The following is a 27,802-nucleotide window of genomic DNA, read 5'->3' on the forward strand; positions in this document are numbered from 1 at the left end:
ATAAGATTTATGTTCTTCAACAGTAAGTATGTATTTAAAGAGTCAGTACGACAAACAAATATTGGGACATATTTTAAGTTTACCATAATGAAAGTTCTCTAGGTTAAATAATGTATAAATGATTTTTCAAAATAATGGAGGGAAATTAACTTCTAACAATTTTTACCCGCTGATGTTTTCTTTTGTGAATGAGGTAAAGAACAGCATTATTCAATTTCTGAAGAACATCTCTGCAAAGTGAGCTACAGGGGGCATGGTTTGAGCAACCGAATGTTTAAAACGGCTTAAATGAAATAAATAAAAGAGGGTGAGCTATAAGAATTTGAAATGAAAATGTAATGCTTTTTCAATCTTTCCCACACATTTTATCATGAAAGACTTTTAAAATACCAGTCTCCATATACACAGAGTATTCACACACGTTAGGGAAATCCCTTACTTTTTCACCCTGAAGTAGGCGGAGGCTCTGTTTGTTGGCAACACGGGGTTATACGGATCAGCATCCATGCCTTTGGTGTAGCATTCAATTGCCTCATCATATTTTCCTTGTTTGAAGTACTTATTGCCCTGAAAAAGCATACAAGTCAGATACATACTGGCACAGGAATTCAGAACCAATTTTTTCAGTATTATCCACCTCATTCTAACTCAGCTGTGTGATCAAGGCTAACAGGGGAAAAAAGATAATGGAGCCAAACGGTCTTTTTACAAGCGCTAAAATTCACTATATACTCATAGTGGGGGCACAATCCAAGAGTCCTGGCAGAAAAATGAGTAAAATACTTGGCATTATATACTTTTTATCGACAATAATAACCCAGAGAAATGTAACAAAAAAGAAGCCATCAAGATGAAGTTCAATCTAAAGAGTGCCACCTTTTTAAAAATTAATTCACCTAGTTTTATAATGAGACATTCCTCAGGGAGATGTTGAACATCCCGATGGCCTAGGGCATGGAGGAGTGGAATATAATATTCATGTCAAGAATCACATGCTGATTTATAAGTTACTTTAATCTACTAAAACCCTGGAACGAGTCTCTGTACGGTCCAAGCACTTCACATATAATAAATTTAATATTCACAATAACTCATTGAGGTTTAGTAATAATACTCATCTTATTTTACAGCTGAGAAAACTAAACATAGGCAATTTGAAGAACTTGTCACAGGAATGAACCCAGGTCATCAGTTTCAGAGCACATGCGCCTAACCACTATCCTATACTGCCTCCCAATAGGGACACAGCCAAAGCAACTTAAAGTGTGAACACCCCCTAAACTATGCTGAAGAAATCTTGGGATCCACATGATTTTCTACATATCCTGCCTACCTAAAGCTAACCTAAAGAGTACCTTTTCTTTTAGGGCAAGAGCCTTTTGTGAATCTACACGAATTCCATCTTCTTCTGACTCTGATTCTTGAGACACAGAATCATGGGTACTCTCTTCTTTGTCAAGCTCATCAAGGATACTTTCCTGAAATCGTAAGTAGGAGAACGGTGCTCATAATCACATGACTATTAAAAAAGCACACACAAAAAAGTACACTCAACAGAACTTAATAAGTTGTTATGTCTAAGGACCTAAAGGCTTATTATAAAAGCAACCCAAACCATCTCTCATTGTTGAGATTATATCCAAAGTTACCCTGGCTTAGAAAACCAAGATCCAAACCACTTAAAGAATCTGACTTTGAACTCATAAATTAAGTTCAGTCAACAGAGTCTCCAAACCACTCCTAAATCACAAACTATTACATAGCAGTAAGGTATTATGGTTTGACATAAGAAAAAAAGAAAAAAAAGAAAAAAAGAAAAAAGTTTGCAAATAACCCCAAACTAAGGTAATAGCAACCAATACCAGAGAAAGGTTCCTGATTCTTATAACAATCTATGACAAAGGTATAATTACTGTGATTTTCAGTTGAAAGAACTGAAACTCAGAAGTTAGTTAACTCACTCAAGGTCACTCAGCTAGTTAAGTGGCCAAGTCAGGATTTGAACCCAGGCAGTCTGTCCCCTCCAGACAGCTCTCAATGATTATGCTATAGTGTCTTCATGTATCCCAAAATACAGCTGACTCTACCAAAGAAAATATACAATATGCTAGTCCAACAATTCCCAATCTCTTTTGACTCACACATTCTTTTCACAGTAATAACCCCACTATAAATGGGTAACACAGGGAGATCTTTATGGTGATGCAATATTTCTGTATCTTCTTTGCAATGTGGTTACCCAAACCTACACATGTGATAAAATGGCGTAGAACTATACATACATTGTACCAATGTCAACTTCCTGGTTTTGATACTATACTGTAGTTAAGATGTAACCATTGGGGGAAACTGGGTGAAGACTACACTGGACCTCTACGGTGATATTTTTTGCAAAAAGAGAAAAAATAATAATAATAAAAGAATCCTGGCTGTTTCACCTACTATTCACTGAAAGAGGCTGCAGGAGAAAAAAATAATTTGGTTAATTGAAGAGTTCTGTGATTACATTTTTATTCCATATAAAATAGTCTATAAGACAAAGAAACAGGTTATAAGAACTCTACGTTATTTTTCATTTAATCCATGACTCTTAGCTACCACCAAGAAAATTTTACTCAGATATTAAGAAGCACATAACTAGATTAACTTACCACATCAAGTTTTGCCCAGGCCTCATAATCATAAGATTTTATCCTGTTTTTTGTGTTTTCATCTTTGGTTTTTTTAGAAGCTTCTTTAGCTTTGCCTTTCTTCTTTTTCCTAAAATTCCTATTTCGAATAGGAGGTAAATTCTAGTGAGGGGAAAAAAACATGGTTTGAGCACTGCTCTATTACTTTCCTGTATAACTAGCAATATTTATAATTCTCTCTAAATTATATTTCAAGTAAGAAGTACTTTCAAATTTAATTTTCAAGTGCTTAAAAATATCAATTTACCACCTTCACTTATAAAGATAATTTATGCTTTAAAGTTTAATTCATCCTTAGACGAACGTTGAATATTGTTCAGTCACAAGAAAAGTATTATCTAGAAATTTTAATTATACATTTAATTTGCAATCTTAAATTCAAACTTCCTGATCTTCATTCAGCCTTAGTACAATGAATTAGCAATACAAATGGCAAGCTGAACTGCCTCCACATCATTGCATACAGTATGAAAAGGCTGCCCATATTTAAATGCAGTCTTTAGAAAATCATTTAACAGAATTGAGGTACTATATATATTTTAATGGCAATAGTATGTGTTAGTATGTCATTAAATATATAATTATATGATATACATGATATATATACACATCTACGTATTTTATGCTATTCATTTACCGTAAGAATTATCATATGATCTTTTCAGTTAACTGTTCACTAACTTAAAATGTCTTAATATAGGTTTTACAATTATTACAAAGACTTCAAAAAGCAGAATTTTTCATAATGTTTCATAATGTTTTTCATAATGTTAAACTATTCACTAACTTTAAAATGTCTTAATATAGTTCATACAATTACTACAAAGACTTTAAAAAGCAGAATTTTCTATAATGTTGACCGGAAGCAAATCACTTCAACTTCAGTATTTTCACAAACCATTTTAAAAGGTGCTTTATTTTAAAACAAATAATTATGCTGGATTCTGAAGTAGGAATTTAATTAAGAAATTTAAGTAAGAAGTTTACCTCTTCAGGAACACCATTCTGCCTTCTTAGTTCCATATCCTTTTGTTTAATATCTTTTTCCCAGTTTTCTAAATCCCTCATAAAGTCTTGTAATTCTTCTGCATTTTGTTTCACTTGTAGTTGTAATTCAATTGCTTTATTGGTTGAAGTCATTATGGCCTGCAGAGTTTTGACCAATCAACCTCTGATAAAAATTAAATAGAATTACTTGGTTTCGTTTTTTTGACACCTAGCAAATGACTTTTTACCTCTTCATAAATGGTCAAGATACATAGATAGAAGACAGCCTAAAGTGCTGCTAAAGAAAGAAAATATCAGTATATTATTCTTTAAATGAGGCAATCAATGTTGGCTGAATAAAAAAAAAAAAAGAAAAAGAAACAAGTTTGAGCATCCCCATAATGCAACATGAATGAAAGGCAATGGGGAAAGAATCACTGAAATTAGCAAGTAGCCCATAGGAGCAGACTGGCTGCGCATCTCTAGACTTTATAAATGTATCCTAATTACGTCCTTTGCTCCTTTTTCTTTCAACATCTATTGAACTGCTATGTGATAGATCTTGTATCAAGATTTAAGGTTGTAAAAATTAGTAATACAAAGTCCCTTGTCTAGTGGAGAAGGGAAAAAAACAATCAAATACTGAGTAACAAAATACCAGGCTAGACTAAGCAGGGGTTTCTCAACCTTGGGACTATTGACATTAAGGGCTGGATAATTCTTTGTTGTCGGAGGGCTGTCCTGTGCATTGTAAGATTGACAATGTCCCTTGCCTCTACCAACTAGGTGCCAGTATCACCGCCTCCCCTCCAGACTGTGACAACCAAAAATGTCTCCAGAAATTGTCAAATGTCCCTGGGAAGGCATAATAACCCCTGGTTCAGAACCATTGTGCTAGACATACAGACAGATGTCATTGGGTGTCACTAGAATACAGGACTGACCACAAAGGACAGGCATAAATCAGGTGGTGGGTTCAAGAAAAGAGGCTCCAGAGGTGCTGCAACTTCAGCCTGAGTTTCAAAAGGGCCCAGCCAAGTGATTTACATGAAGGGGTGGGCAGGCAGAGTGAGGGACTATGAGGGAGATGAGGGAGAATGATGGTATGCTAATGAAGTGGAAATAGAACAGATCTTGAAATGTCAGGCCAGGAGGTCTGACCTATAGTCTGAAAGCTATGTGACAGTGTTAAGGTGGTAAAATGAAAGGGACATAATGACTGATTAGAATGAGGAATTGGGGAGCAAAGAAGGACTGTCTCATAGATTTCTTGTTTGGGAGCCTGGTAATATTAGTGGTGCCGTTTCGAGTCAGCAATCACAATTTTCAAAGGAAAAACGGTTTCAGGGTTGGAGGACAAGTGAAAAGACAGCTATTTCAGTTTGGGATACTCATATGTTGAATTTGAGTTCTCCTGAGACATGAGGAGGACGAATCCAGTAGGTAGTTACAGAGGGCTAGAGATATAAATTTGGGTGTCACTAACATGAAGGTGGAAGCTACAATCATGGGATTTGAACACGTTTAATCACTGTGACTATGGGAGGCGTGTCGGGGGGAGAACCTGGAGAACACTAACATTTAGGGAACAAACTGAGCAAGAGATGCCAACATTGGAAAAACTAGGCAGTGGCATCTAGGGAGCTGCTACAGAAGGATATTTTCAAGAGTTCTTGAAGGCCACTTCTGTGGATGCCACAGAAGTCGTATGGGGGAAAGAAAGTATATTATATTCAGTCATATAAAGATTATTGAAAAAAAATTGAGAGTTTTAATGGAATTTTTTAAAAGAATGGAAATACAACAGGCTAAGTAAATGAGATTATTATATGGGTATTAATGTAATTTTGTCTTTGATAAGATTGTTCATGTGCCACATAACCACATTTGGGTCAACGATGGACCACACACATGACCATGGTCACATAATTATAATGGAGCTGAAAAAACCCTGCCACCCAGTGACATCGTAGCCACTGTAATACACACATTACTCACGTTTGTGGTGATGCTGAGTTATGACTGGCTACTGCACTGCCAGTCATATAAAAGTTGAGCACACACAATTATAATTATGTACAGTACATAACACTTGAGAATGACACTAAATGACCATATTACTGGTTTATGCATTTACTACACTATACTTTTTGTTATTTTATTTATTTTTTATTTTTTTTTATTTTTTTTTAAACAGGACTTTATTGGGGAACAGTGTGTACTTCCAGGACTTTTCTCCAGTCAAGTTGTTGTCCTTTCAGTCTTAGTTGTGGAGGGCGCAGCTCAGCTCCAGGTCCAGTTGCCAATTGCTAGTTGCAGGGGGCGCAGCCCACCATCCCTTGTGGGAGTCGAACTGGCAACCTTGTGGTTGAGAGCCCACTGGCCCACGTGGGAATCGAACCAGCAGCCCTCGGAGTTAGGAGCATGGAGCTCTAACCACCTGAGCCACCAGGCCGGCCCCTACTTTTTGTTATTTTAGAGTGTACTCTTTCTGCTTATTAAAAAAGTTGGCTGTAAAACATTATGCCGTGTTACACCAGCTGCAGTCTCTCAATCTCATGTTTACCGTGTCCCTTCATTGCATCATTTTCTCTTGTCCTTGATTTAAACGAAGTTGTCTTGTACAGTACCACGCTGTCCGGGCTTGTGGCCTATGAGCAAGAGGCTGTACCAGGTGGCCTAGGTGTGTAGCTGGGCACACCATCTAAGTTTGTGTAACCGCACTCTACGATGCTCACCCAACGATGACTCGCCTACTGACACATTTCTCAGCACATACCCCAGAACAGATGTTCATCATTAATCGGTGTAGGACTATGGTCTGATGGAGAGCCCTGGGGAGAAACATCGTCACAGAAGACACAGGTATAGGAAAGAGGATGAGGGATGGGGCAAGGTCCCCAAAAGGTGAGAGCAGGCTCAAAGCTTCAGGGGGGAGGGGGGAGGAGGAGCAGAACGGGAGAGATGTGAGTGATTAGAAAAGGGATTCCTCGAGAGGGAGAGACAGTTGCAAATGCAGGTCTGACCCCCCCCCCCCCCGCCCCAGCCTAGGCTCAGAAACCAAACGAAGTTCAAGCTTCTTTTGGCCAGCGCCCATGTTCGTTCACATACGTTTATCTCATTAAAAAACAAAACCAGTACAATACTCTGCTGGGGACCCAAACATATGCATAAAAGCGCAGGAAGCCACCAAGACGGTGGAAAAGGTCAAAACCCTGCCCATTTCACGCGTCCCCTCTGCCACTCCTGCAGGCCCAACCACTGCCCCGCAACCTGCGGCGGGGCCGAGGGCCAGGCAGGCAGCGAGAAACCTCCAGGGCTCGAGGGTACCCCTTTCACGCCCCACGGCCAGGCAAGCACGGCACGCGCCCGCCGAAAGCGGGCGGGCCCCCCCGCGGTCTCGTCGGGAAGGTGGGCGTGCGGTCCTCACGGCCGCAAAACCGCACTGCCCCGCACAGCCTGGCTGGAGAGACCGTCAGCGAAGCAGAACGTCCGGGCCCGGGCCGCGCGGGTCGAGCCCCGACCTGAACCGGGAACGCGCTCCCCGCTCCCCGCTCCCCCGAACGCCGCTACCCGGGACACCAGCGGGCCAACCGAAGGCCGCGCCCCCGCCCGCCCTCACCCTCTCGGCCTCCCCTGGACCCCCGGCGGGCCCGCTTCTCCCGCCAGGCGACCCCAAAAGCCGTCTCGGCGATAACGGCAAACCAGGCTCACCTCACCGGGCCGTGAGCTCCGCACCTCCGCCGCGTCCCGCCCGCAGCCGGCGGCCCCCGAACCCCGCCTTCCCGGGCTTTTTCCCACAAGTCCTCGCGCGCCCTCGCCCCGCCCCCCGGAGCGTGCGCAGAAAGTCAGAGGGAACGCCCCGGCTTAGAGGATTGGCAGGTGTGTTAATACAAAATCTGATGCCCTGCCTGCTTCTAATATGATTCAGCTTCACCGGAGGCAACCCACAATCTGCGGGGTCGTCCTGACTTGTTCTGATGCCCAAAATAGTAACGCCTTGACTATTTCCTTGGACTTCCCTCAATTTTATCCCTAATATTTGCCTTGCTGATGTCTAACGATATGTCACGACCTTTGTTAGGTATGACGATCATGTGAGAAAGTTACTGTTTCTCTACCGCGAATAGACGATGTGAACTTGTAGCTCTGGCAATTTTGCAGGATTTTTCCCCCCCTAAGTACTTATATTTGGCAAACCAGTGCTTGGGTCTGACTCCCTTACACCCTTGCAAGTAAATCTCCTTTTCTAAGTGTATCTTTGAGTCTTTCTAGACGCGTATATTAAGGTCTGTCTTTAGATGTACTCTGGCTTACAAAGCAGAACGAATATGAAGCTTTTAACATGTCTTGCTTCTGCTTCCTGTATGAGTGAGCTTTTTTCATTTTCATGACAACTCTAAAATTGTAAAAAAAAAAAAAAAAAAAAAAAAAAGAAGAAGAATAGGTAATAATTTTTAATGCCCACAAAAACAGAAACAAGCAAAAATTTCCATTTGAAACAGCTCTATGACCTCAACAATTATCGCAAAAATCCAAATCAGTGGTTCTCAAGGTTGGCTGAACTTTGAAATTTACCTAGGAAGCAGGAAAAAATTTTTATTTCTAGGTCCCATACCCAGAGATTTTGATTTAATTAGTGCAGCCTGGGCATCATGATTTTTTTTTTCCTTGTCTTCAGAGAGTTTTTAATATATTCAGAGAGTTAAGTTAACTTACATGGAATAGCTAAGCAGTGAAAGATACAAGCAAAGGACTACATTGTATATAGTATGGTGCTATGGTATTATCGCATTTCTCCAAAAATAAGACCTAGCCGGACCACCAGCTCCGATGCGTCTCCTGGAGCAAAAACCAACACAAGACCAGTCTTGTTTTAGTATAATATAAGACTGAATCTATAACATAATATAACATAAATACTGGGTCTTATATTAATTTTCGCTCCAAAAGACGCACCAGAGCTGATGGTCCGGCTAGGCCCCATTCTCGGGGAAACAGGGTAAGATGAGAAAGAAATCAGAGCATTCTTAAGTTCAAAAAAGGTTATTTGGAAGAAGTAGGATGATTTTTTTAAAGCACAGGATACAGCCGTGCAGCTGAGACTGGGAACCATGAATCCAGGTAGGGCCCTGGGGTCCTCCCTTACAACGTCCACATTAGCACATCATTCCCACTGTCTAATTATTTGGTATCTTTGTATTTTAAAGCCACAGTAGTCCAATCATTAAGTGTCATTAAAATATGTACTAATGGAATGATTGTTGTGGGTTTTGTGTGAAGCGAATAGATAACTAAGAGTTTTTTGTGCTTTAAAATTAATAATAAAAAAACTTTAAAACATGTTGACTGATAGATGTTCTTAACAAAAGCAACTGTGTTTTTATTATTATTATTAATTCTGGCAGAGTCAGTAGAGATGGGAGAAAGGAACCAGCTGGCTGCTCTAGTAAAACCTCATAGACCCTTGGATGAATCCTCTTTCTTCTTTCTCTGTCAAGTCACATATTAATCAGACAGTCGCTTAGTGAGTACAGAATCAAAGTGAGAGGAACATTTGAAATATCTTTATGGCCACCATCACCTAATTCTGAGGCTCTCGTTGTCCTACAAAAAAGAGCTATGCCTGTAATGGCCGCCTTCTCTCTGCAAGGGAGTTTGAGAGTTTTTACTCTTTGCAGTCATGTGCTCATCTAAAACCTAAGAATTCAATAAATAAGGAAGAGGAGGAGGAGAACAGATATTGAGGGCAACCAGTAATCTCTATCCCGGGCCTTACTAAGTATTCTTTGAAAAAAATAATAAATGAATCAATAAATGAGTCAATATTGTTAGAAATCCAGGAAAAAGTTCGAATAGCCTGAGGGAAAGGGTTGAATTTTGTAATCCTGATTCTGCTACTTAGAATTAATCTCAATTCAGTCTATAAACTGAGGCTTAATCTAAATCTCAGTTTAGGTATAAATAAAATGGTGAAGATAAAAATACCTACTCGAGTGAGAAAATGTATGTAAAAGGCACATGCTTAGCACAGCTTGGGACACGGTAAGAGTTTAACAAATGTTTCCTGCTGCTCCCTCCTGCAAAGCTTAAGACCCAGACCCTGGGATATGTGGTATCTCTATCTCTTTGTCTCCAACTTGACTGCTTAGAAGACATCTGAAGAGGTCTATCCGAAGACATGTACTGCGCACCAGTAGATGAAGGTTAAGGTTGATAGCAAGGAAGGGAAACTGCCTCTCCTAGTGCAAAATTAAATCTGCATAATAAGTGAGACAAGTAAGAATTATCATAAGAAATAAGCATGTTATTTTACATTCCTTATCTCACAACAATGGTGAAGTCATTCTGATGAGGAACGATTACTGATGAGGAAACTGATCTAAATGAGAAATTTACCATACGACCAGCAAGTGACAGAACCTGGTGAGGTACCTGGGCAGTCTAACTTCAGAGCCAGCTCCTGTGACCATCATGTTCTATTGACTCCCTGTCTCGCTCGTTTGACTGAACTCCCCTGAGGAGGACAGGATGAGGCCCTGTTTCATCCATCTGCACTTTGTAACTTACCTGAGATATTCCTTCCTACATGGCATTCTTCTAGCATGTAACATAAATGGGCTATTTGCAGGTGAGAAGCCCCTGTGTAGATCTCCGTAGCACCACCTCTTCCGTCAGTTTGGTCAGCCACTGCAACCACGGAAGCTGCACCCAGAGGTGTCCTTATGTTCCCGTGTACGTGGTCAAGGGGCCTGGTTATGGGGACTGGGGACCATCAGTCTCCATTTACCTCCTCATTGTCTGTGTGCAATGTCCTTCCACTCTTTTTTTAAGACTATTTTTCAGAACAGTTTTAGGTTTACAATACAATTAAAAGGAAGGTACAGAGATTTCCCCTGCACATGCATAGCCTTCCCCTGCAATCAACATCACTCAGCAGAAGGAACGATTGCTTTTTTTTTTTTTTTACCAGGGATGACCCTACAGTGACACATCAGAGTCACCCAGAGGCCATAGATTAAGTAAGGGTTCATTCTTGGTGTTGTGCAATAGGTTTGAACAATGACTATATAGCTACATTTATAATATCATACAGAGTATTTTCACTGCCCTAAAAATCTGATAATTCCAATATCCCTGCCATGTCTGGTTCTGATATTTGCTCTATCTCTTCAGATTGTGTTTTTTGTCTTTAGGTATATTTTATAATTTTTTCTTGATGGCCAAACATGACATACCAGTCAAAGGAAGTGCTATAAATAGGCCTTCAGTAGCGTGGTGGTGAGGTACGGGGGAGGAGAAACTTTCTACAGTCCCATGATTAGGCCTCAGGCTTTTAGTGAGCCTATTTTTCTGGACTGTGAACTTCACAGGTTTTTCTCAGGTTTTTTTCTTCCCCCTGATATGGGACAGATGGCTACAGTAAGCTAGAGTTGGGTATTTTCCTTCTCCACGTCAGTTAGGCTCTGATACTACCCCAGCAAGTCAGGCTCTGGTGAATTAGTTTCCCCTCAGGACAGGCTTTGTTAGGAAGGATGTATTTTTAAATGGTTTCTTTTCCCCTGGCTGTGCCAGAAGTGTGAGGGGATTTTTCTCAGATATTTAGTATGGAAACCTAGTCGGACTCCTGGAGGTAAATCTCACAGTATTGTGGGGGCTCATATGACTGGGTCCACCTGGAGTTAACTCTCAGGCCCATCTACCCTGAGCCTCCAGCAATTTATCAATTATAGTCCAGCTGTTCCTACTCCAACACTGGTGTCTTCTCCAGAGTCTCTGCTCCAATAAACTGTCTCTCCCTGTACTCGCCTGTCTTTCCAACCTTGAGGACAGTGGTCTGCCTGTGTCCTGCCTTCTCTATGGATCCAAGAAGAATTGTTGGTTTTTCAGTCCATTCAGTTGTCAGGATGGAGTGGTGACTTCCAAGCTCCTTATATGTGGAACCAAAAGGCAGAAATACACTCCTTCCACTCTTTGTATTACAAGTCCGCCGGGAAGAATTCTCTCCCCATCTTGGCTAGAGAGACTTGGTGAGTCTTCAGGGACCTCACCGAGATACCACATTCTCCAAGATATCCTGAAGAGACACTAAAGCCAGAAGCATCACTCCCAGCACCCCCCAGCCCCCCCAACCCCCCCAGCCCCCGCTCCAGGGAAAAGGAAGGGAGATAGACAGTTGAAAGGGGCCAATTACAAAGAAGAGGCACATTTCAAATTTTATGAAATGACTTTAATTGGAGGTCTGAACCCTCTAAACTATAGTTCAAGCCTGGCTCTGCGGGACACAACTGGTTCCCAGTGGGATTAGGGGAGATGCATAACTGAGATTGAAACCCAGTCTCCCTGGTCTTCCATTCTAGAGTTTATGCAAATTACGGCTGCCGGATAAGTCTTAAAATAATTATATCAATGACACCAAGCTCCAGGCTTCTTTCTTCTTCTGATACAGAAGCTTCCTCCTACAAGGGAACTCTTTCATACACTATTTGGGACCAAAATACAGCTCTGGGACTGCACTAAATGCCAGTAAGTAGGAAGATTCTTGCTGCAGTTACTAAATTAGCAAAAACCCTCAGGCCAGCAGAAGTCGACTCCTCCCCAGCCCACTCACTACGCCAACCCATGACCCTCTCTGTCCAGCATTGAAGTTCTCCCAGACCATGTTCTGAGAAGCTCCAACCCTGGAACACACCATGCTTGATTTCCATGGCCTGATTTCTTTGAGGCCCCAACACAGGGCTGAATCACAGTTTGCAGAGCTGTGTACAATAACAGCCATTGTAGTAATCTTGAATTTCTATCGGCCGTTCTTCCGCAGAACAATTGATAATACCTTCACAGCAATGATATCAATCAGGTTTGCCCTCTCATCAACCCCCAGAACAAGAAAGGGTGCAAATCCTTTCCCTTTACACTAAAAGGAAACATGAGACCTGGAGTGGTCAAGGACTTGTTCACAGTTTCAGCTGCCAGAAGAGCAAAGAGCTATGGAGGGTCCCACCTCCTCTGTCTGAATGCTGTTTCCAAAAGGCTGGAGGACAAAGAGTTGACTGTTTCTCTGCATTTTTCTAATTTGTATCTTTTCTCTCTTTCCCATATGGACATTTCTGGATTTGGGAATCCCTCCCAGTCTCCTCCATCCCCTCGCCAGCCCAGAGCAGATAGCACCTCAGTCCTGCAAGAGCTCTCAGTGCCCTCATGCCCCTTTCAGGCTTGAAGCGCTATTGGGTAGAAGACACCACGTAGGCTGTGGCGATGTATTTCTTGCCATTTCCGTAGGTGGACTTGTCCCAGGTATAGGTCTGAATGGCCAAGGGATGTCCACCCAGGCTTAACTGGCACCTGTGGGGAAAGATCATGAAATCATGAGGACCTGCTTCACTTGCCTTCGGTCCCTAGGCGGGAAGGATCAAGCACAACCCACGCAGAAGGGCTCCACCCTGTCTTAAAAGGCCTCTGAGAGAGCTGCCACAGCTTGCGTCAGCCCTGCCTCCAGCTCCCCACGTCCAAGGAGCCCTTTCAAAATGCATGTCTTATTTTGTACTTAAAGAACACTGCTCCTCATCTTTCCCAGAACAGTATTCTAAAATCCCAAATCACAGAGCTGAAGCCCCAGGAATTAAATGTCCACTTAGAGTTTCAAAAGTAGCAGGACCCAGAGTCCTTAAATGTTAGAGAACATGAGGCCCAGTGGTTTCAACTGTACTCTCTGGGTTCCCCCAAGCAGCCCGGGGGGGGGGGGCAATTAGAGAAGCTTGGAGTGCCGGGGCAACTCCGTTTCTCACTGTTTCATGTATTAAGGTTCTGCTGCTAAGATGAAGTTTCGTAGCCATCAATCTAATCTAACTGCTTCATTTCCCAAGTGAGGAAACAGGCCCGGAGCAGTGATTGGTCCATGCCGTCCGAGCCACCGAGTGGCAGAATCCAGGTCTCCCAGTGGTCCTGGCTGAGGATAGCCTGTGGCCCCAGCCCGCTCCCCAGGCCTGGCTGGCCCAGTGCTTACCTTTTGCCTGGCCTGGCAATGTAGCACAGGGAATAGAGCGCAAACTCAAACTCAGGGCTGCTGCCAATGAAAGCGGAGCCCACTTCCTTATAGTAGCCGTCCCAGTTGAACTGCATGGCTAACACGTCAGGGTAAGACTCCCACTGGGGACAGAAAGGGGATCTGGTGAAGGCCACAGAGTAGGGGAGGAGGGAATGGCAACAGACAGCAGGATTTGTTGAGGGCCCATTAGGGGTCTATGTGAGCTTTCCCTAATGGGAGGCTGGATTCTTTAAATAAACAGTCTGCCCTGCTATGATGCATAAACCCCACTCAGACCGTCTGTCTGGGGCTACCAGTACAGACCTCCAGGGAGGCCAGAGTTAGTTAGTATCCATATGACCGATACCTGGGGAACAGGGACAAAACTGACCCCTGTGGCTCCCACATATTGGAGAGAAGGACCATTTATTGTCCCCAAATTATTTCTTGATACCGGGCAGCAAAGGTTTCTTTTTTTTTTTTAATATAAGGAGTTTAACTCAGATTAGCCAGGAAACTTCCAGCTGACACCACATTCTAAGGAAATTCAGGCAGGAGGTAATTGCATGTCTTTCGTTCTCTCCTGCAAGAATCCTCCCCTGCCCCTGCCCTCCCATCCAGAGATGATACCCTCTGCCTCCTTCCCCTACTGTGGTGAAGCCTTCATGGTTTGGAAGGGAATCCTAGTGTCCTGGCTGGCTAAACCTGCTGTCCAGCAGCTGGGGAAGTCATATTCACTTATTCACAATCCCCACTAGGCTGCCATGAGGGTCAGGCTGAGAGACAAGCCTGACTGTTCAGAATGCAGAATAAGGGCAGGAAGTCTGGGTACTAACACGGTGTTTCCAGCCCCTGGGGTCAGCATTCAGTACTCACAGGCCCGTCGTAGATGTAACTGTAATAGTCAACCAGGCCCTCCTTCTCTTGCATGTAGAAGCGGATCCAGTTATGGAAGCCAGTGACCTTGCCTTTTTTGACTTCACCTACAAATAAAGAGTGCACGGTGGGTGATCTGGGCCTACCCTCCAGCTCCTTTCCCCTTTCCGTGTCAGGGCTATCCTGCTTCCTCAAGTCTCTGACTCCTAGATTGTCCACCTGCTCAGCCCCTTGCCCGGACTTCCCAGAGTCCCTTGCCTCCCTAACTTTCACTTCAGCCCCCCACCCCACCCCTTTCAGCTCAAGGCCTTGGGATAATTCCTCCTCCTGGTGACCAATCTGAGATACTCCTCTCATCCATTTTTCCAGAGGCAAGCCAGACTTGGTGGGAGGCTTATGGGGTCGGGCAGTGGGGAGAGAGACCAAGGCCCTCTTGGGAAGCAGCTGACTAAGCCCTGGAAACAGAGAACCATCCAGAGGTCCTCAAATAGCCATGGCCCCAAAGAGGTCTCCCTTCCTACATGTGCCCGTTGGGAGCCCCAGGATCTGGTCTTCTTTCTCCCTTAAATACTCCAGAGAGACTGTTCCTCAGACCCTTCCCTCCTGGCCCGGGAGTGGACGTGGCCCTCCCTGCTGGCTGGGGTGGCTGCGGATTCATCAATGCCCACGCTGCCCTGCTCCTGAGGGAAGCCATCTCTCTTCATCCCTCCAACTCTTTCTTTCCAAGTAGAGTGGTCCCACCTGAGAAGACGTGTTCAAAGCCACTTGAGTCCCTCTCTTCACTGACTCGTGAATAGAGCCCAAACCACATGTTCTTCAAGTCGTTGAGGAACTCTTGTTCTGAGCTGTAGCGGTCTGGGGGGAGGAACACAGAGGACTTAGGAGAGTGGGAGGCAAGGCTAGATCCTGGGAAGCAAGGAAGGACCACCCACTCCAGCACGTCAAGAGACATGTGGGTTCTACCAACAAATAGATTCAGTTGTTCATTCAGCAGTTATCTATGGGGCACCTGCTTTGTGCCAGCCCCAGAGCTAAAGTCTGAGGATTCAGCAGGGAATCAGAGGGACGAGATCCCTGTCTTTATAGTTTACATTCCAGTGGAGGAGACAAATAAACAAATAAAACAGTAACTAAACAATATGATTTCAGATAAGTGCTATGAAGAAAATGAAGCTGATTATCCCATGATGACTGAAGGTGGAGATGGGGGTAGGGGGCTTTTCCAGAAAGGAGGATCAGAAAGGCCTCCCTGAGAAGGTAGCACTACCCAGAGACCTGAAGGATAAGCAGCTGGCCTTACAAAGATCTGGGGCAAAGATTCTTCCACGTAGAGGGAACAGCAAGTGCAGAAGCTCCAGAATGACGTGAGCTTGGTGTTCAAAGAAGTGAAAGAAAGTCAATGTGGCTGCAGCAGAGTGAGCGGGAGGGGAGAGCAGGAGGAGAGGGGGTCGGAGAGGTAGGCAGTGGACAGAACACGTAAGCCATGGCAAGAAGGTTGCATCCCAGTCGAACACTAATAATAACAAAACTTTTAGATTTATTGAGAGTGTGCTGTGTGCCTGGCACTGTTCTAAGTGCTTTCAATCCTCTCATTGAATCTTCACTTCAAGTTGGTACTAATTATCCCCAGTTTAGAGATGAGGAAACTGAGGCAAACAAACGTTATATAACTCATGCGAGACTACACAATAAATAAGAGTAGAGACAGCACGTGAGTCCACAGAATCTAGTTCCAGAGACCAATCTCTTAATGATGCTATAGCTTCTTGGTGGTGGCAGAGCCACTGAAGGGGAATTATGTGCTAGAGAGTGGACGTGGCCCTCCCTGCTCGGAGCTTTGTTTTTTATTTGTTTTTGTTTTTTTAATTTTTATCACACACTACATAACATACTACATGGTACATGATACACTGCATAACCTTCTAGCAGGTGTAGATGCGCATAACTGCGTTACTTTTCATCAATCAGGAAAATGCTTCCTTAGTCAATGTTCTCCAAACCCTTTGACACATTGACTTGTTAGCAATCTTTTTTTGTAACGCTTAACTCCAGAGACTCGCCTATCTCTTTCCATCAAACTCCACTAATACGAATAATAGGCAACCCTTTTTTCCTTGCCCCCATTAGTGAACCTGTGGATGTGCGCAGTGGCTACTCCGGGGATGAGTAAGCATGCGCCCATAACGGCGATCCCGGGGAGAATCTCGAACCACATCACAGCATGATTACTAAGGCCAAATAATAACTTCCAGGACCCTTAAAAGTCAGCTTTGTTTTTAAAGGATCATTCTGGTTGTGTAAAAAGGTCCATGGGACATATGAACAGCAGAGACACCCGTTTTGAGGCTAATGCTTTGTCCGGGTCACAAGTGATGGTGGCTTAGACTGATGGTGGCTTAGGTGGCAGCCATGGAGGAGAGGTGAGAAGCAGGCAGATCAGGGATAGACTTTGAAGGTGGAAGTGATAGATGTTACTGGTGGGGGAAATGGGGGTGCGGAGCAGTAAGGTAAAGAGAAGAATGAAATATAACTCCTGTACTTCTGCACATGACCTGAGCAACTGATAAATTATGGTGTCACTTATGTGATGGGGAAAACGGAGGAAGAGGCAGGAACCATGAGTTCTCTTTACACTAAGATCTAAGTGGTGCCAGTTAGATAGGCAGGTCGAGCTGTCAAAAAGGCAGTCGGGACCCAAGGGAAGGATCCGGGCTGCGGATCTAAGTTAGGGAGCCATCAAATATTGCCTGTTTACACCCAGAATTGTGTGTGGAGGATACAAAAGAGATAGCAGACATTCCCTTTCAAGGACTTAACATACAGTTGGAAAACAAGACTAAACATACACAAAATAACCAAGAATGGTTTCACAATCTGAATGGCTACCACTTAACTTGGTGCCGGGCTTTTTCCACTGGGTGCTTTACATGCATTAATCCTCCAAGACCCTATTTCACAGGTAAGACTCAGACAGGTAAGATAACTTGCCCAAGGTCACACCACTAGCAAGTGGCAGAAGCCTGGAGTCAAACCAAGTCTCTCTGGCCCAAGTTTATTTTGGGCCATACCCCAAACCCTTGACCTCTGAAGAGATGTGGAAAGCCAGTTGTGAGCCGAGGCGAGTGCAGTTTCCTTAATGCAGTGGGGTGTGAGGTTTATCTTTAAGGACAAGTGGGGCATGGACAGGGAGAAGGGTGAAGACAAGGTGAATAATAGAACAGCCCGGGCTTGGTATTGGAACCCCGGGTCCCAGGCTGGCTCTGCTTACAACTTCCTCTGTGGCCTTTGACAAAGTACCTAGCTCTGTGTGGGCCTCTATTTCTCTCATTGGAAAAGTTGAAGGTCTCAGTCTTGACCTCCAAGATTCTCTTGTGCTTACTACAAAGAGAACACCAGGAGGCAGTGCGGGACTGTGTCTTCTTCAGAGGGATTACTTGTGTGTCCCTGGCTTTACCTATAAACAGAGTAGTTACTAACTCTTAAAGGGAGGCCTGTGGATGGAATGTCGCAGGGCTGAGCAGAGGCCATCCCACAGCCAGGGAGAAAAGACCTGGACAGAACGGGAGCCGCCTCTGAGGCAAAGCCCCGCTGCCTGGACTTCAGGAAAGGAATCTGGAGGACACTGACAAACACAACGCATGCCAAGAATTTCCGCAGCCCCAACCTTTTTTGGTCTGATTTAAATGTATCTCTATCTGGAGCCCCTCCAACCAGAACCCTTCCACGCAGAACTTCCCCCTCTGAACCTTTGTTGACTTTCTGTTGCTATTTTCCCAGCGAAATCGTGGCGTGGGCTGACCTCCTCTCTGGAGGAGGAGGGAGCAGAATGGGGAACTCTGCAAGCCTAGAAAGTGGTGCTGCCATTGGAATCAGCTGAGGTGGCTGACCAGTGCCCTGTATGGAGTGGGGTGGCTCTCAGCCCTGCAGAGAACCCTGAGGCTGCTGCAGGGAGTGGGGAGGGGGATAAACAAGGCAGCTGAGAGTAAATCAAAAGATGGGGTGACTTCCAGAGGACCCAGTTCCTGTTGGGGTCCACAATCTCTCTGGGCTCCTCTCTGGCCCCCTTCCTGTCCCCTTCCAAATGTATACCAGGCTCCACATAGTCCTGACCTGCGCTTTTAACCTCCCTACCGTGGAGCCCCCAGAGATGCCTCGTTCTCCTGTGGACAGACCTGAGCCCTCAGAACTGCCTCGTGGGACCTGGGGAGGGCTCACTCACTCTGGTGATGGAGAAAGGCATAGAGCTCCTTCATGACTGCCGTCTTCATGACCTCTCTGAGGAAGGTGTCCTGCTCAGCCAGCTGCTGGGCATTGAAGTGCTCCCCATGACCCGTTGCCCGCTGGTAGTTGTTGAGGAGATTGATGAAGGCTGCATAGGTGGGCTTGGAAAACAGCTTCTCATTGACATACGTGAAGAGCCTGAAGAGATGGAAGGAGGCCCAGTGAGAGGCCTGAGGTGGAACAGAAACCCTTCCAGGAACTGCCAGACTGGCCGGGACAGGCCTGCGCAGGTTGGGTTCAGGAGCAGAGTAGGAACTTCAGATACGCTTGAGGGCCATGCATGAGGTCACTCTTTTCTTACACTTCAGCTCTTGGAAGGTTTGCTGTGTTCTCAGCCCGGCCAATCACATAAACCCTCCTGCCGGGATGCCTACAGTCCCTCAAGATGGCTTTGTCTCTGGAGACCTATTTTTTTTCCTCTCCCTCTGATCCTGCCTGACTGGAGGAGAAAAGGGCTGAGGCATCAATAGAAAGCAAACTTGGGGGAGAGACTTTGCAGGAAGAGGAATGAAGGGAACTCACGGCTCCGGGCAGTGGTCCACTTGGTCTCTGGTCTCAGAGGGTGAGATGTGGTTTTGACTGTTGAGAATGATATCTTCCTTCCGGGCTTTGTTGGCATCTACCATGTAGATCTTCTCAGAGATGCCCTGCAGCTCCTCCTTGGTTATGGCGTCACTGCTGTGGGAGAAGCCCTCTGGGAGGAATTGGAGGAAGGGGTGTCTCAAAGCCAGAGGGAGGCTACTGTGTGCGTCCCCTTCTGGGCACCTGCCAGAAGCTGGCAGCGAGGGAGAGGGGCTGCGATCAGGCACCCCAGTGGCCAGGGGACAGGGGCCTTGGGCCTAAAGCATCATGCAGATGAGCACATGGCCTTGCCCACAGTATGTCCACAGAATGTCCACGCTCCCTCCTTCCTCTGTGAAGGTACTCAAACTTGGGCGTGCATCAGAATCACCTGGAGGGTTTGATAAAACACATGGGTGGGCCCCACCCCCAGAGTTTCGGATTCAGTAGGTCCAGAGTGAAGCCCTAGCGTTTTCATTTTTAATAAATTCCTAGATGAGGCTGATGCTGCTTGCTCAGGAGCCCCACTTGGAGAAGTATAGCTCTAGAGAGTCCCTCTGTTCCTAGAGGGAGCAGGAGACTGACCTTGGCCACACTGGCTCTCGAAATCCTTGCAGCAGTTCCCAAACTCTGGGCAGCGGCCATTGCAATGGCATGGATGGTGCTTGTCAAAGGCTTCCTGGCAGCGGCCCAGGCAGGAGTTGGGTGCTGAGTACAAGTCTGAAAGAACAGGGAGAAGGTGGGGCAGTGGGCAAGTGGGGGAGGGGTGCTGGGCCGCCCTCTAGAGGTCGCTCTGTGGCTAGTTCCCCTCTCAGCTTTGCTCTCCTGACTAGTCTGGTAAAGATCTCCAGGGAAGGAAAACAAACAAGCTTCATTGGTGCACACCCTTCACAGCCAGGAAGTCCTTTCTGATTCTGAACTCTACTCTCTGGCCTGCTGTTTTTATAATCTTCCCACTCTAAAAATAAGATCTCTTCCACTTCCCCCTCTGGCCTCTCTGCAGGCCTCAGAGTCTCTTTCCTGTCAAAACCCCCAAGCTGCTGAGGTGCCCAGGCTTGCAGCCACCCAAGCCCCAAGAGTCCTCCGAGCCCCTCTTACTACCTCCAGGTGCTGGATTCGGGGTCTGTCTGGCTTAGGCCTGAGCCTGTTGCCTCTGGTATGGCTGCCCCTCCCTTATCGCCCTCTCATGTTCCTCCTCCTTTATCCTGAAGGCCCCCTTTGGGGAGGCAGACTCACTGCTAGGTGGGGCCTCCTCCGTCTCTTCCTCCAGCTCTAGGAATGGCTCTGGCTCTTTGGGGTCCTCTTCAGCTGAAGGGCAGAGAAGTAAAGTCATCAACCATCCCCTAGGGTTCCCTCCCCTTTATCTCTGGTTCTCAGTTCTCCAAGCCTCAGGGACAAGCATATACAGTGGAAGAAAATATAAAACAAGAGCTAGGGTACAATGAACAAATATCAAGTGAAGGAGGGGAAAAACTGATAATGGAAGATACTAGAAGGGGACAGATCACTGAAAATTTATAAAAAGTGAAAAGAATCTCCCCAGGTGACAACCCTCGTTTCCACTTTATTGTTCTGGTACTCAGTGTGCTCATTCGTAAAAAGGGGAGAGGACGGCAGGAGGTGGTCCCTTCTGGATTGAAAACTCAGATTTTGGTTGTGACTTTTCTTTAATGGAAATTGGTAGATGGATAGGCTTGACACTCTCCAAATGATAAGACCCTCACTTAGGAACATCTATACTAACTTCCAGTCGGAGTCAAGGGTGAACTCCTCCCAGGCCGTCCAGGAATAAGAACTGTTTCCTGAGAAACCAGCTTCCCTTCTTTCTTTGCAACACTTGACAATGGCCACAAAGGCTGGGGGTGGGGGGGGCGGGCGTGTTTAGAAAAGCACATTCCTATTGCTGCTTCATTCCGTCTGCCTGCAAGCTTAGTGACTGCAGCCTCCACTCGGGACTGAGAAGGGTGTGGTGGGGGTGGGGAGGGAGAGAAGGAATGTTCCTGGGGACTCAGAGCTCCTCTCTCATCACACAGGGGAATAATTTCCCCCAAAGAAACAATGGTACTACAAAGTGATTCAGAATCTATTAGTGAGTTCACGGGGGAACCGTACGTTACTACCATTAGAACTGTGAGTCAGGCTACTTATTCAGGCAAAAAAATATCTTCAGATCACTTACCCTGTGCTAGGCTATGTTCTAAATGCTGACAGGGTTCCTAACTCAGCCACGTTTTATGCTAATAGACTTTTGTGAGCTGATCTAGAGTCTCAGCCATCATTTACAATATTTTGACTTGCAAATCAGAGCATTAGAGATCAAAGGGCTTCTAAGCTGAGTGTTGTCTCTAGCTGGAAGTGCCAGCCTGATGGTCCAAGATGAACAGGCCTTCGTGTGTCTGCTCTATGGGGCACAGAGGCCGCAGAAAAGGGGTAGGCTCTGAATCTGCCAGTGAGCTCTGAGCCTGCTTCTCCTTGCCTGAGCCTGATCAGCAGAACTTCTGCTAGTCTATACATATATGTGGTGTTCCCACATAAATTGATTGAAGCAGCTCTGTAGGCACTTGACTGAGTCAGCAGATACCACCTTGGGGTAAATTAGGAAAAGGCACTTTTCAAGAGTCTCAGCAGACACAGATTGGCACCAAGGCACATGGCTTAGCAAGAAGGATAGGGATTCAATTCTGGTCCTATTTGCCTTCTCAGCCAGGTACCCTTGTACAGTGCACAACCTGCGCAACCATACACAGTGGTCTTGCCATTACCTGGCCATTATCTCCCATGGCTTCAGAGACCACGCTTTCCAAACTGGGGATCAGAACACATGGTTTGACGGTGATTTAAGCAACTCTTTGTATCACAAAACAGAAGATCATTTGTCCTGGAAGTCTAAAATATTGGTAGCCTACAAAGAAAGGGGTTTTTTAAAATGATTTTTAAAAATGACTCATTTAAAACTGTGCCATTAAAGCAGAAGAAGAATGATTGGCTCTTGAGAGCAGTGCACGTGTCATTTAATTGCTGTACTGGCCACGACAGGCTGGACATGCTGCTGCCACTCAGCCTACTCATGACAGGAACAGTGGTGTGGATTGTGTCGGTCACTGTGATGCCATGCTGTTTTCTTAGTGGCATGCAAATTGGCAAAGGACACTGCCATTTTCATACTTTTGTGATTTAAAGTGTTGAATAACAATTGGTAACAGAATACATGCCAAAATAATATTTTTATCTTTTCTTTTTTTTGGAATTACTTATACTTTCAAGATATTATTACCAGATAGATAATTGAGGTAAATGGCATCTATTTTATTTTAAGTTAGGGTTTTACATTGGGGACATCCTAGAATACCTGGGACAAGTAGTGGCCAAATCCCTGAGCCCTGCAGTGCCGCTCAGTGCCCTCGTCCCAGGCCCTTTGAGCCCCGTCATCAGTCCTGAACCCTCCTCTGGTGACCGCTGGACACCCAGGCCAGCGGCCCCTCAGGCAGGCTGGGCACAGACATGGCCCAGGCTGCTGTGCTTTCCAGACCCTTCACCCCCTAGGAGTCTCACCTGTACACAGGTGCTCATAGTCTTCACAGCAGTCCGAGTGCGAGGCACACCGGTGGTCACACTGGCAGGCAGCATCCCGATTAAACTTGTCGTGACAGCGAGAGGCACATGACCCCGTTTCTCCTATGGGCAGTCAAGGTCACCAGTTCAGCTCTGTGGGAATCCTATTCTCCTCGTCAAGGTACCCCCTGCAGGAGGGTTCACAGGCAAGGGCAGGGGCTCCACCTGGCAGAGAGGCTCATGGCTGTCTTCGAGGGAGAAGCACAGCCAGCCTCCCCTGCACAACATAAACCTCCCACTGCCCCCTGTCTACCACCCACCACCCATCACCCACCAAATATCGCAGGGCGCATAATATGATCCAGGACCACAACCTCAAAGGCCTGCCGGGGAGAGATCTGTGACATAAACAAGTAAAGAAGCAGGAAGACAGTAAAAACAGGTAGGCACGGTGACAAACTTGAGAGTAGTGCTCTGCCTGAGATTGGCAGCCACTACGTATCAGCTCCAGCCAATTGCTGCCATGTTTGCGTGCAGGCTCCGCGTGGATAGAAACTGCAGTTTTTCAAGAGAAGCTTTAATTTTTGTGTGAAATGTTCCAACTTTTTAAAAGATTCAGGCAGATCAAAGAAAGGTCCGTGGGCTGGGCGTGCCCCGGAGGCCACTATTCACCTGCCCTGTGGATGAAGGCAAGTCACTGCTGCTCCAATGATCCCACTTGCCCTCTCGCCTCTAAATCCATCCGCTTCCTTTCACCCTGTCCCATTTAAGTCTCCTGCTTCTTTGTTCTACCCTCCCCTTCCTCTGGTCTCCTCCGCACCCCACCACCGCTGTGTCACATCTCCCTCTTTCTTCGAGTCTTTGGAATGCATTTTATACTCAGGGTGGGGAAAGAGGCGGGTGTGGGTGAGAAACGGCATCTGGAATAAGCTGTGTTATGTAACCACAGACCACATCCCTTACTCCAGCCAAATGGCTTGCAGAAACAAGCTTTTGGTCACAAGGAGCATACGACAAGAAATTTTGAAAGAAACGGTACAAACCCACTGCCACTGCTGAAAAACCAAGCCCCACCATGATCACCACAGCAAAGACAGAAGAGGTCGCAAGCCAGGGCCACAGCTGGCTGTGGGAGCCCTTCCTTCCACGCGAGGCTTTAAGGGTGATAACAGAGCCTTTGTTTCCATTTGAGGTTCCTGAGGTTTGGATTTAGAGAGTGCTGGGTTTCGGGTCAGGCTGTGGGTTACGGAGAATGTCAAGATCAGAGTCAGAATTGCTGTTAGCATCGGAATTTGTGTGAATGAGGAAACTGAAACCTAATTTGGGCCAGGGCTGGGGTTAGCTAGGTTTAGATTAAGAACTACAGTTAAGATTTGGGCTGGAGTTAAATGTATTGAGAAAGGAGCAATTTTGTATTGATGTCTGGATAAGGAATGGGGGTAGGTTTAACACCACATTGAGGGGTGCCAAATGTGTCAAGATTGGGAGAGGAGAAATTAGCCCAGTTTTGCATTGATTAGATTTGGGATTTGGGTCTGATGGTGATTTCATAGTATCTCAATTTAGCCTGGATTGGGGCAGAGGGGAATATTAGGGATATGGGTTTAGTTACCGGTTTGGATCCCGGGATTAAGGTTCATACTCTGCTAATGAGGGTGGCAGAGCAGAGAAATCAAGAACCTGGACTCTGGCACCAAACTGCTCGGGCCTAGAATTCTGGTTCTGCTGCCTTCTAGCTATGTAATCTTGGACGAGTTATTTGACCTGTGCCTCAGTTTCCTTGTCTGTAAAAGTGTGATAATAGTGAAGCCTGTCTCATAGCATATTTATAAGAATCAAATGAGTTAACACTTGTAAAGCATTTAGTACCGTGTATGATACAGAGTAGCACCATATAAATTAGATAAAGAAACAGTGGCAACATTCCATGCCCCTCTTCAAGGCGGCAAGTAATTCAGACTGGCTGGAGCAGTCTTCCCTCCCTGCCGACATACTTAATGTAGCTGACTCCCTCCCCGGGTTTCAGCTGAGCCATCCCTTGGGCTGGGGTGTCAACGCAATTGTGTTGCTGACAGTATCGTAGCTGACATCATCGCTATAGGTCTGTTTTCTTTACATCAAAGAGGTGTCAGGACAAGGTTAACCCACGTCCCGAGGCAACTTCACGTACTGTACGGGGCCTCCAATGTGGCCAGGAAGGCAGGCCTCTGATCCAGTCCATTGTCCCTAAAAAAGACCAGGCCCAAGTTTCCCTGTCCCTTCGGGCCCAGGAGAACTCCTCTTGAATCTTAAATGATGCTTCCTTGGAACCTGAATGCAAAGATCTAAGGAGAAATTTTCAGCCTGGGAGGAAGGCGCAGTCAGCTGCCTGCCCAGTCTGGCAGTACACCCAGAATGGAAAGGGAGAGAATTCACACAAACCAGGGCAACATTTTAATGGACTAGATCAGCAGAGTCCAAGGAAAGAATTCATTCCATTCCAGCAGCTGACACCAGTTGAGATGGGCTGTACGTGAATAGCCAGCTCTGCAGCGCTCAGAGGAACACCGCCACTGGCCAGAGCTGAGTGGACCTTTTCATCTTTGTTCAAGAACTTTGAACCCAGTAAGAAGCCCGGTCCAGCATCCTTCCCACTTCCCTGTAAACTTGATGGGCTTTAAGACAACCTTGGGATCTGAGGGGGGAGGGGAGGGGCGGGAGGGACTTTTCCTTATAAGCACCTCACGGTGCTGTTCTGGGGACACGCAGGCGCCTAGTCACCCTGACTACTCACACCAGTGCCCCACCCCACGCCTACTGTTCACACAAAAGCTCCTAGATCCTTTTTCCATGGAGACCTAGTCAACCAATAGGATGCTTTTCCAGCTTCCTGCCTCAGTTCACTTGAAACAATCAAGGACCTGGGGCCCACGATGACTCTCCCATGTGATTTCTATTCTTGCATCAAAGTTCTGCAATGTTGGAACAGGATAGACAAGATCAGAAGCTCTTTCCTCCCACCTTAGGAAAGAAGCCATCATCCATTTGACCCTACTTCCCCATGAATGCCACAACTGATCAGATCACCACCCACAGGGACCAGGGCTCCACCTGCACTTCTGAAGCCACTGTTGCCTCTGCTCTTAGGGATTCTCACCCCCCCCTGCCCCCTCCCCACCTTGCCCAGGGACCAAAAGTCTCCAGTAGCTCTCCTGTCCTGAGACTGGGCTGTCCCAACCTGAATGCCACTCCACACTAACCAAGACGTTCTCGTGCCCCCCCCCCCCAGTCTCCCACTGGCTCTCGGCCACCCAGGGCCCAGACAGAACTGATTTCCCGGCTGCTCTGCAGGATGTGCCAAAATAGAGGTACAGCATCCCATCCAGTGTTAGGAGGCCTGGGCATAGCTTTCCTCTTGAAAGCTTTTCCATTTAGGAATCCCGTCAGGGATCTTCTTATGCACAACCTACTGAAAATAACTCCAAGAGTAAGTTTCTCCCAGGAACATTTATAATCCTAATCAATGCCCCAATTCATTGAGATCTCACCCCCTATATGGTTTCTCTTATACATCATCATATTTAGTCCTTGCGACAGTCCTATATCGGAACCATCTGGGTTGGGTGGGATGGGCATCAAGCTCTGATTCTTTGTCCTCTGGGCAGAGAAGAATTCTCCCCACACCATCAGCTCAGCCCCCTCTCTTGGCACTCAGTTTTATTCATCCATAACCACCGATTAACCTAACAGCATCAGCATTTTGCACAGCTACTAAACAGGAAAGTGTTCCCGTTCCTCTGCTGGTCCCATTCCATCCTTGTACCGCTAGTAGCTGTGGGCCAGGACCCTTCTCTATGCTTTAGTCCCTCTAACACTGGGACAAAGACCAATTCCTCTGACCACTTGTATAGCCCCCCATAGCACGTGACCCACCACCTGGTCAGGGCCTCTTCCTTCCAGTTTCCCCTGAGCCTACTCATCTCCTAAGGCTTTACCCACACACACAGGTCCCACCTCAGGCAGCGGAGGGAGTAACCAAGGGCAGCCAGGCCACTCAAACCCAGCAAACCACAGCCCCAGCTTTATACGACAAAATAGCCCTGACAAACAAATCTACAATGAGATCAAAAGGCAGGTTGGACTAAGGGATGTTTGGGGCAGCTCTTCCAAGGTATCAAGAAGGGGTTTCCATGACATTAGTCCACCAGCCCTGCGACTCCCTTCACACAGACCACTCCACTCCACAGGCAACTCACACCTTACACGAGGACAGGTCTAAGTCGCTCCGTGAATTTAGAACAGAGCTGACCCTCTTTTATCCCATTACCCTCTCCTTCCACCAAGTTCCCCTGATACCTGCTTCTTCATGCAGGACCCCTGTGATCCCCACCAAACAGTGACTTACCAGCACAGGCCAGGCCGCAGAGCACTGCCACTACCAGGGGGACACTGGCCTTCATGGTCCCCAGTGGGAAGCCAAAACAGGATTGGCTGTCGGACTTTCACTAGAGTCAAGGTGAATGCTGCAGCTCTCAAATGAGCCTTATTTCCCAAGCTGATCCTTTTAAAGACATCAGAACTTGTGGATCTGGTACCTCCAGATCCTTCCAGAAAAAAAAAATGGGAGGGAGGAAGCCCAGATGAAAGTGGACTGGGGGGCGGGTCCTCCAGCTGTTTGAAGCCAGAAGGAAGGTGACTAAGCAGGCAGGTAATGCCAGATGTTTAGAACAGGTAATGCTAGCCATTTGTAGCTAGGAAATAGGTCATGCAAGCAGGCACAGAAAGATGGGCCTCGTTTGGGGGGGTTCTCTGTCCAAGTTAGGGGCACCCATGGATGATACCCTAACAACCA

The 27,802-nt window shown here is 46.1% G+C and overlaps 2 protein-coding genes across 6 annotated transcripts in view; both read right to left on the reverse strand.

Annotated features, from left to right (window-relative positions):
• The window catches only part of RPAP3 (RNA polymerase II associated protein 3), a 28,190-nt gene extending 20,697 nt beyond the window's left edge, over positions 1 to 7,493 (reverse strand). Inside the window, exons 1-5 of one of the 4 annotated variants that reach the window (XM_081060425.1) lie at positions 7,392 to 7,493; positions 3,678 to 3,861; positions 2,652 to 2,792; positions 1,356 to 1,478; positions 440 to 567 (exon numbers count right to left, since the gene is read on the reverse strand). In XM_081060425.1, the coding sequence (XP_080916551.1) occupies positions 440 to 567; positions 1,356 to 1,478; positions 2,652 to 2,792; positions 3,678 to 3,830 (545 nt within the window). In that variant the 5' untranslated portion in view covers positions 3,831 to 3,861; positions 7,392 to 7,493. The remainder of the gene's footprint in view (positions 1 to 439; positions 568 to 1,355; positions 1,479 to 2,651; positions 2,793 to 3,677; positions 3,862 to 7,391) is intronic. The other 3 variants (XM_081060427.1, XM_081060428.1, XM_081060426.1) reach the window with 3 other exon arrangements.
• Positions 7,494 to 10,646: 3,153 nt separating this feature from the next.
• Positions 10,647 to 27,536, reverse strand: ENDOU (endonuclease, poly(U) specific). Of its 2 annotated transcripts, none has more exons than XM_081060361.1 (10): positions 27,356 to 27,536; positions 22,972 to 23,094; positions 20,656 to 20,727; positions 20,005 to 20,139; positions 19,381 to 19,552; positions 18,797 to 18,996; positions 15,319 to 15,432; positions 14,578 to 14,684; positions 13,681 to 13,823; positions 10,647 to 13,019 (listed from the first exon to the last, which is right to left on the reverse strand). In XM_081060361.1, exons 1-10 carry the CDS (start codon positions 27,408 to 27,410, stop codon positions 12,899 to 12,901), a joined length of 1,242 nt encoding a protein of 413 aa, XP_080916487.1. In that variant the 5' UTR covers positions 27,411 to 27,536; the 3' UTR covers positions 10,647 to 12,898. The 2 variants fall into 2 exon arrangements, with proteins under 2 accessions (XP_080916487.1, XP_080916486.1); XM_081060360.1 differs by lacking the exon at positions 27,356 to 27,536 and adding an exon at positions 23,306 to 23,819.
• Positions 27,537 to 27,802: the final 266 nt, after the last annotated feature.

The sequence above is a fragment of the Rhinolophus hipposideros genome, assembly GCF_964194185.1.
Source record: "Rhinolophus hipposideros genome assembly, chromosome: 9".
NCBI lineage: Eukaryota > Metazoa > Chordata > Mammalia > Chiroptera > Rhinolophidae > Rhinolophus > Rhinolophus hipposideros.

Excerpts from the sequence above, each read along its gene's own strand:
- ENDOU (XM_081060360.1), bottom strand. The coding sequence starts at position 23,378 with ATGTCACAGATCTCTCCCCGGCAGGCCTTTGAGGTTGTGGTCCTGGAT. Across the intron at positions 20,728-22,971 it reads CTATGAGCACCTGTGTACAG|CTGAAGAGGACCCCAAAGAG; the intron begins GTGAGACTCCTA and ends TCTGCCCTTCAG. Across the intron at positions 20,140-20,655 it reads GGAGGAGGCCCCACCTAGCA|ACTTGTACTCAGCACCCAAC; the intron begins GTGAGTCTGCCT and ends CTGTTCTTTCAG.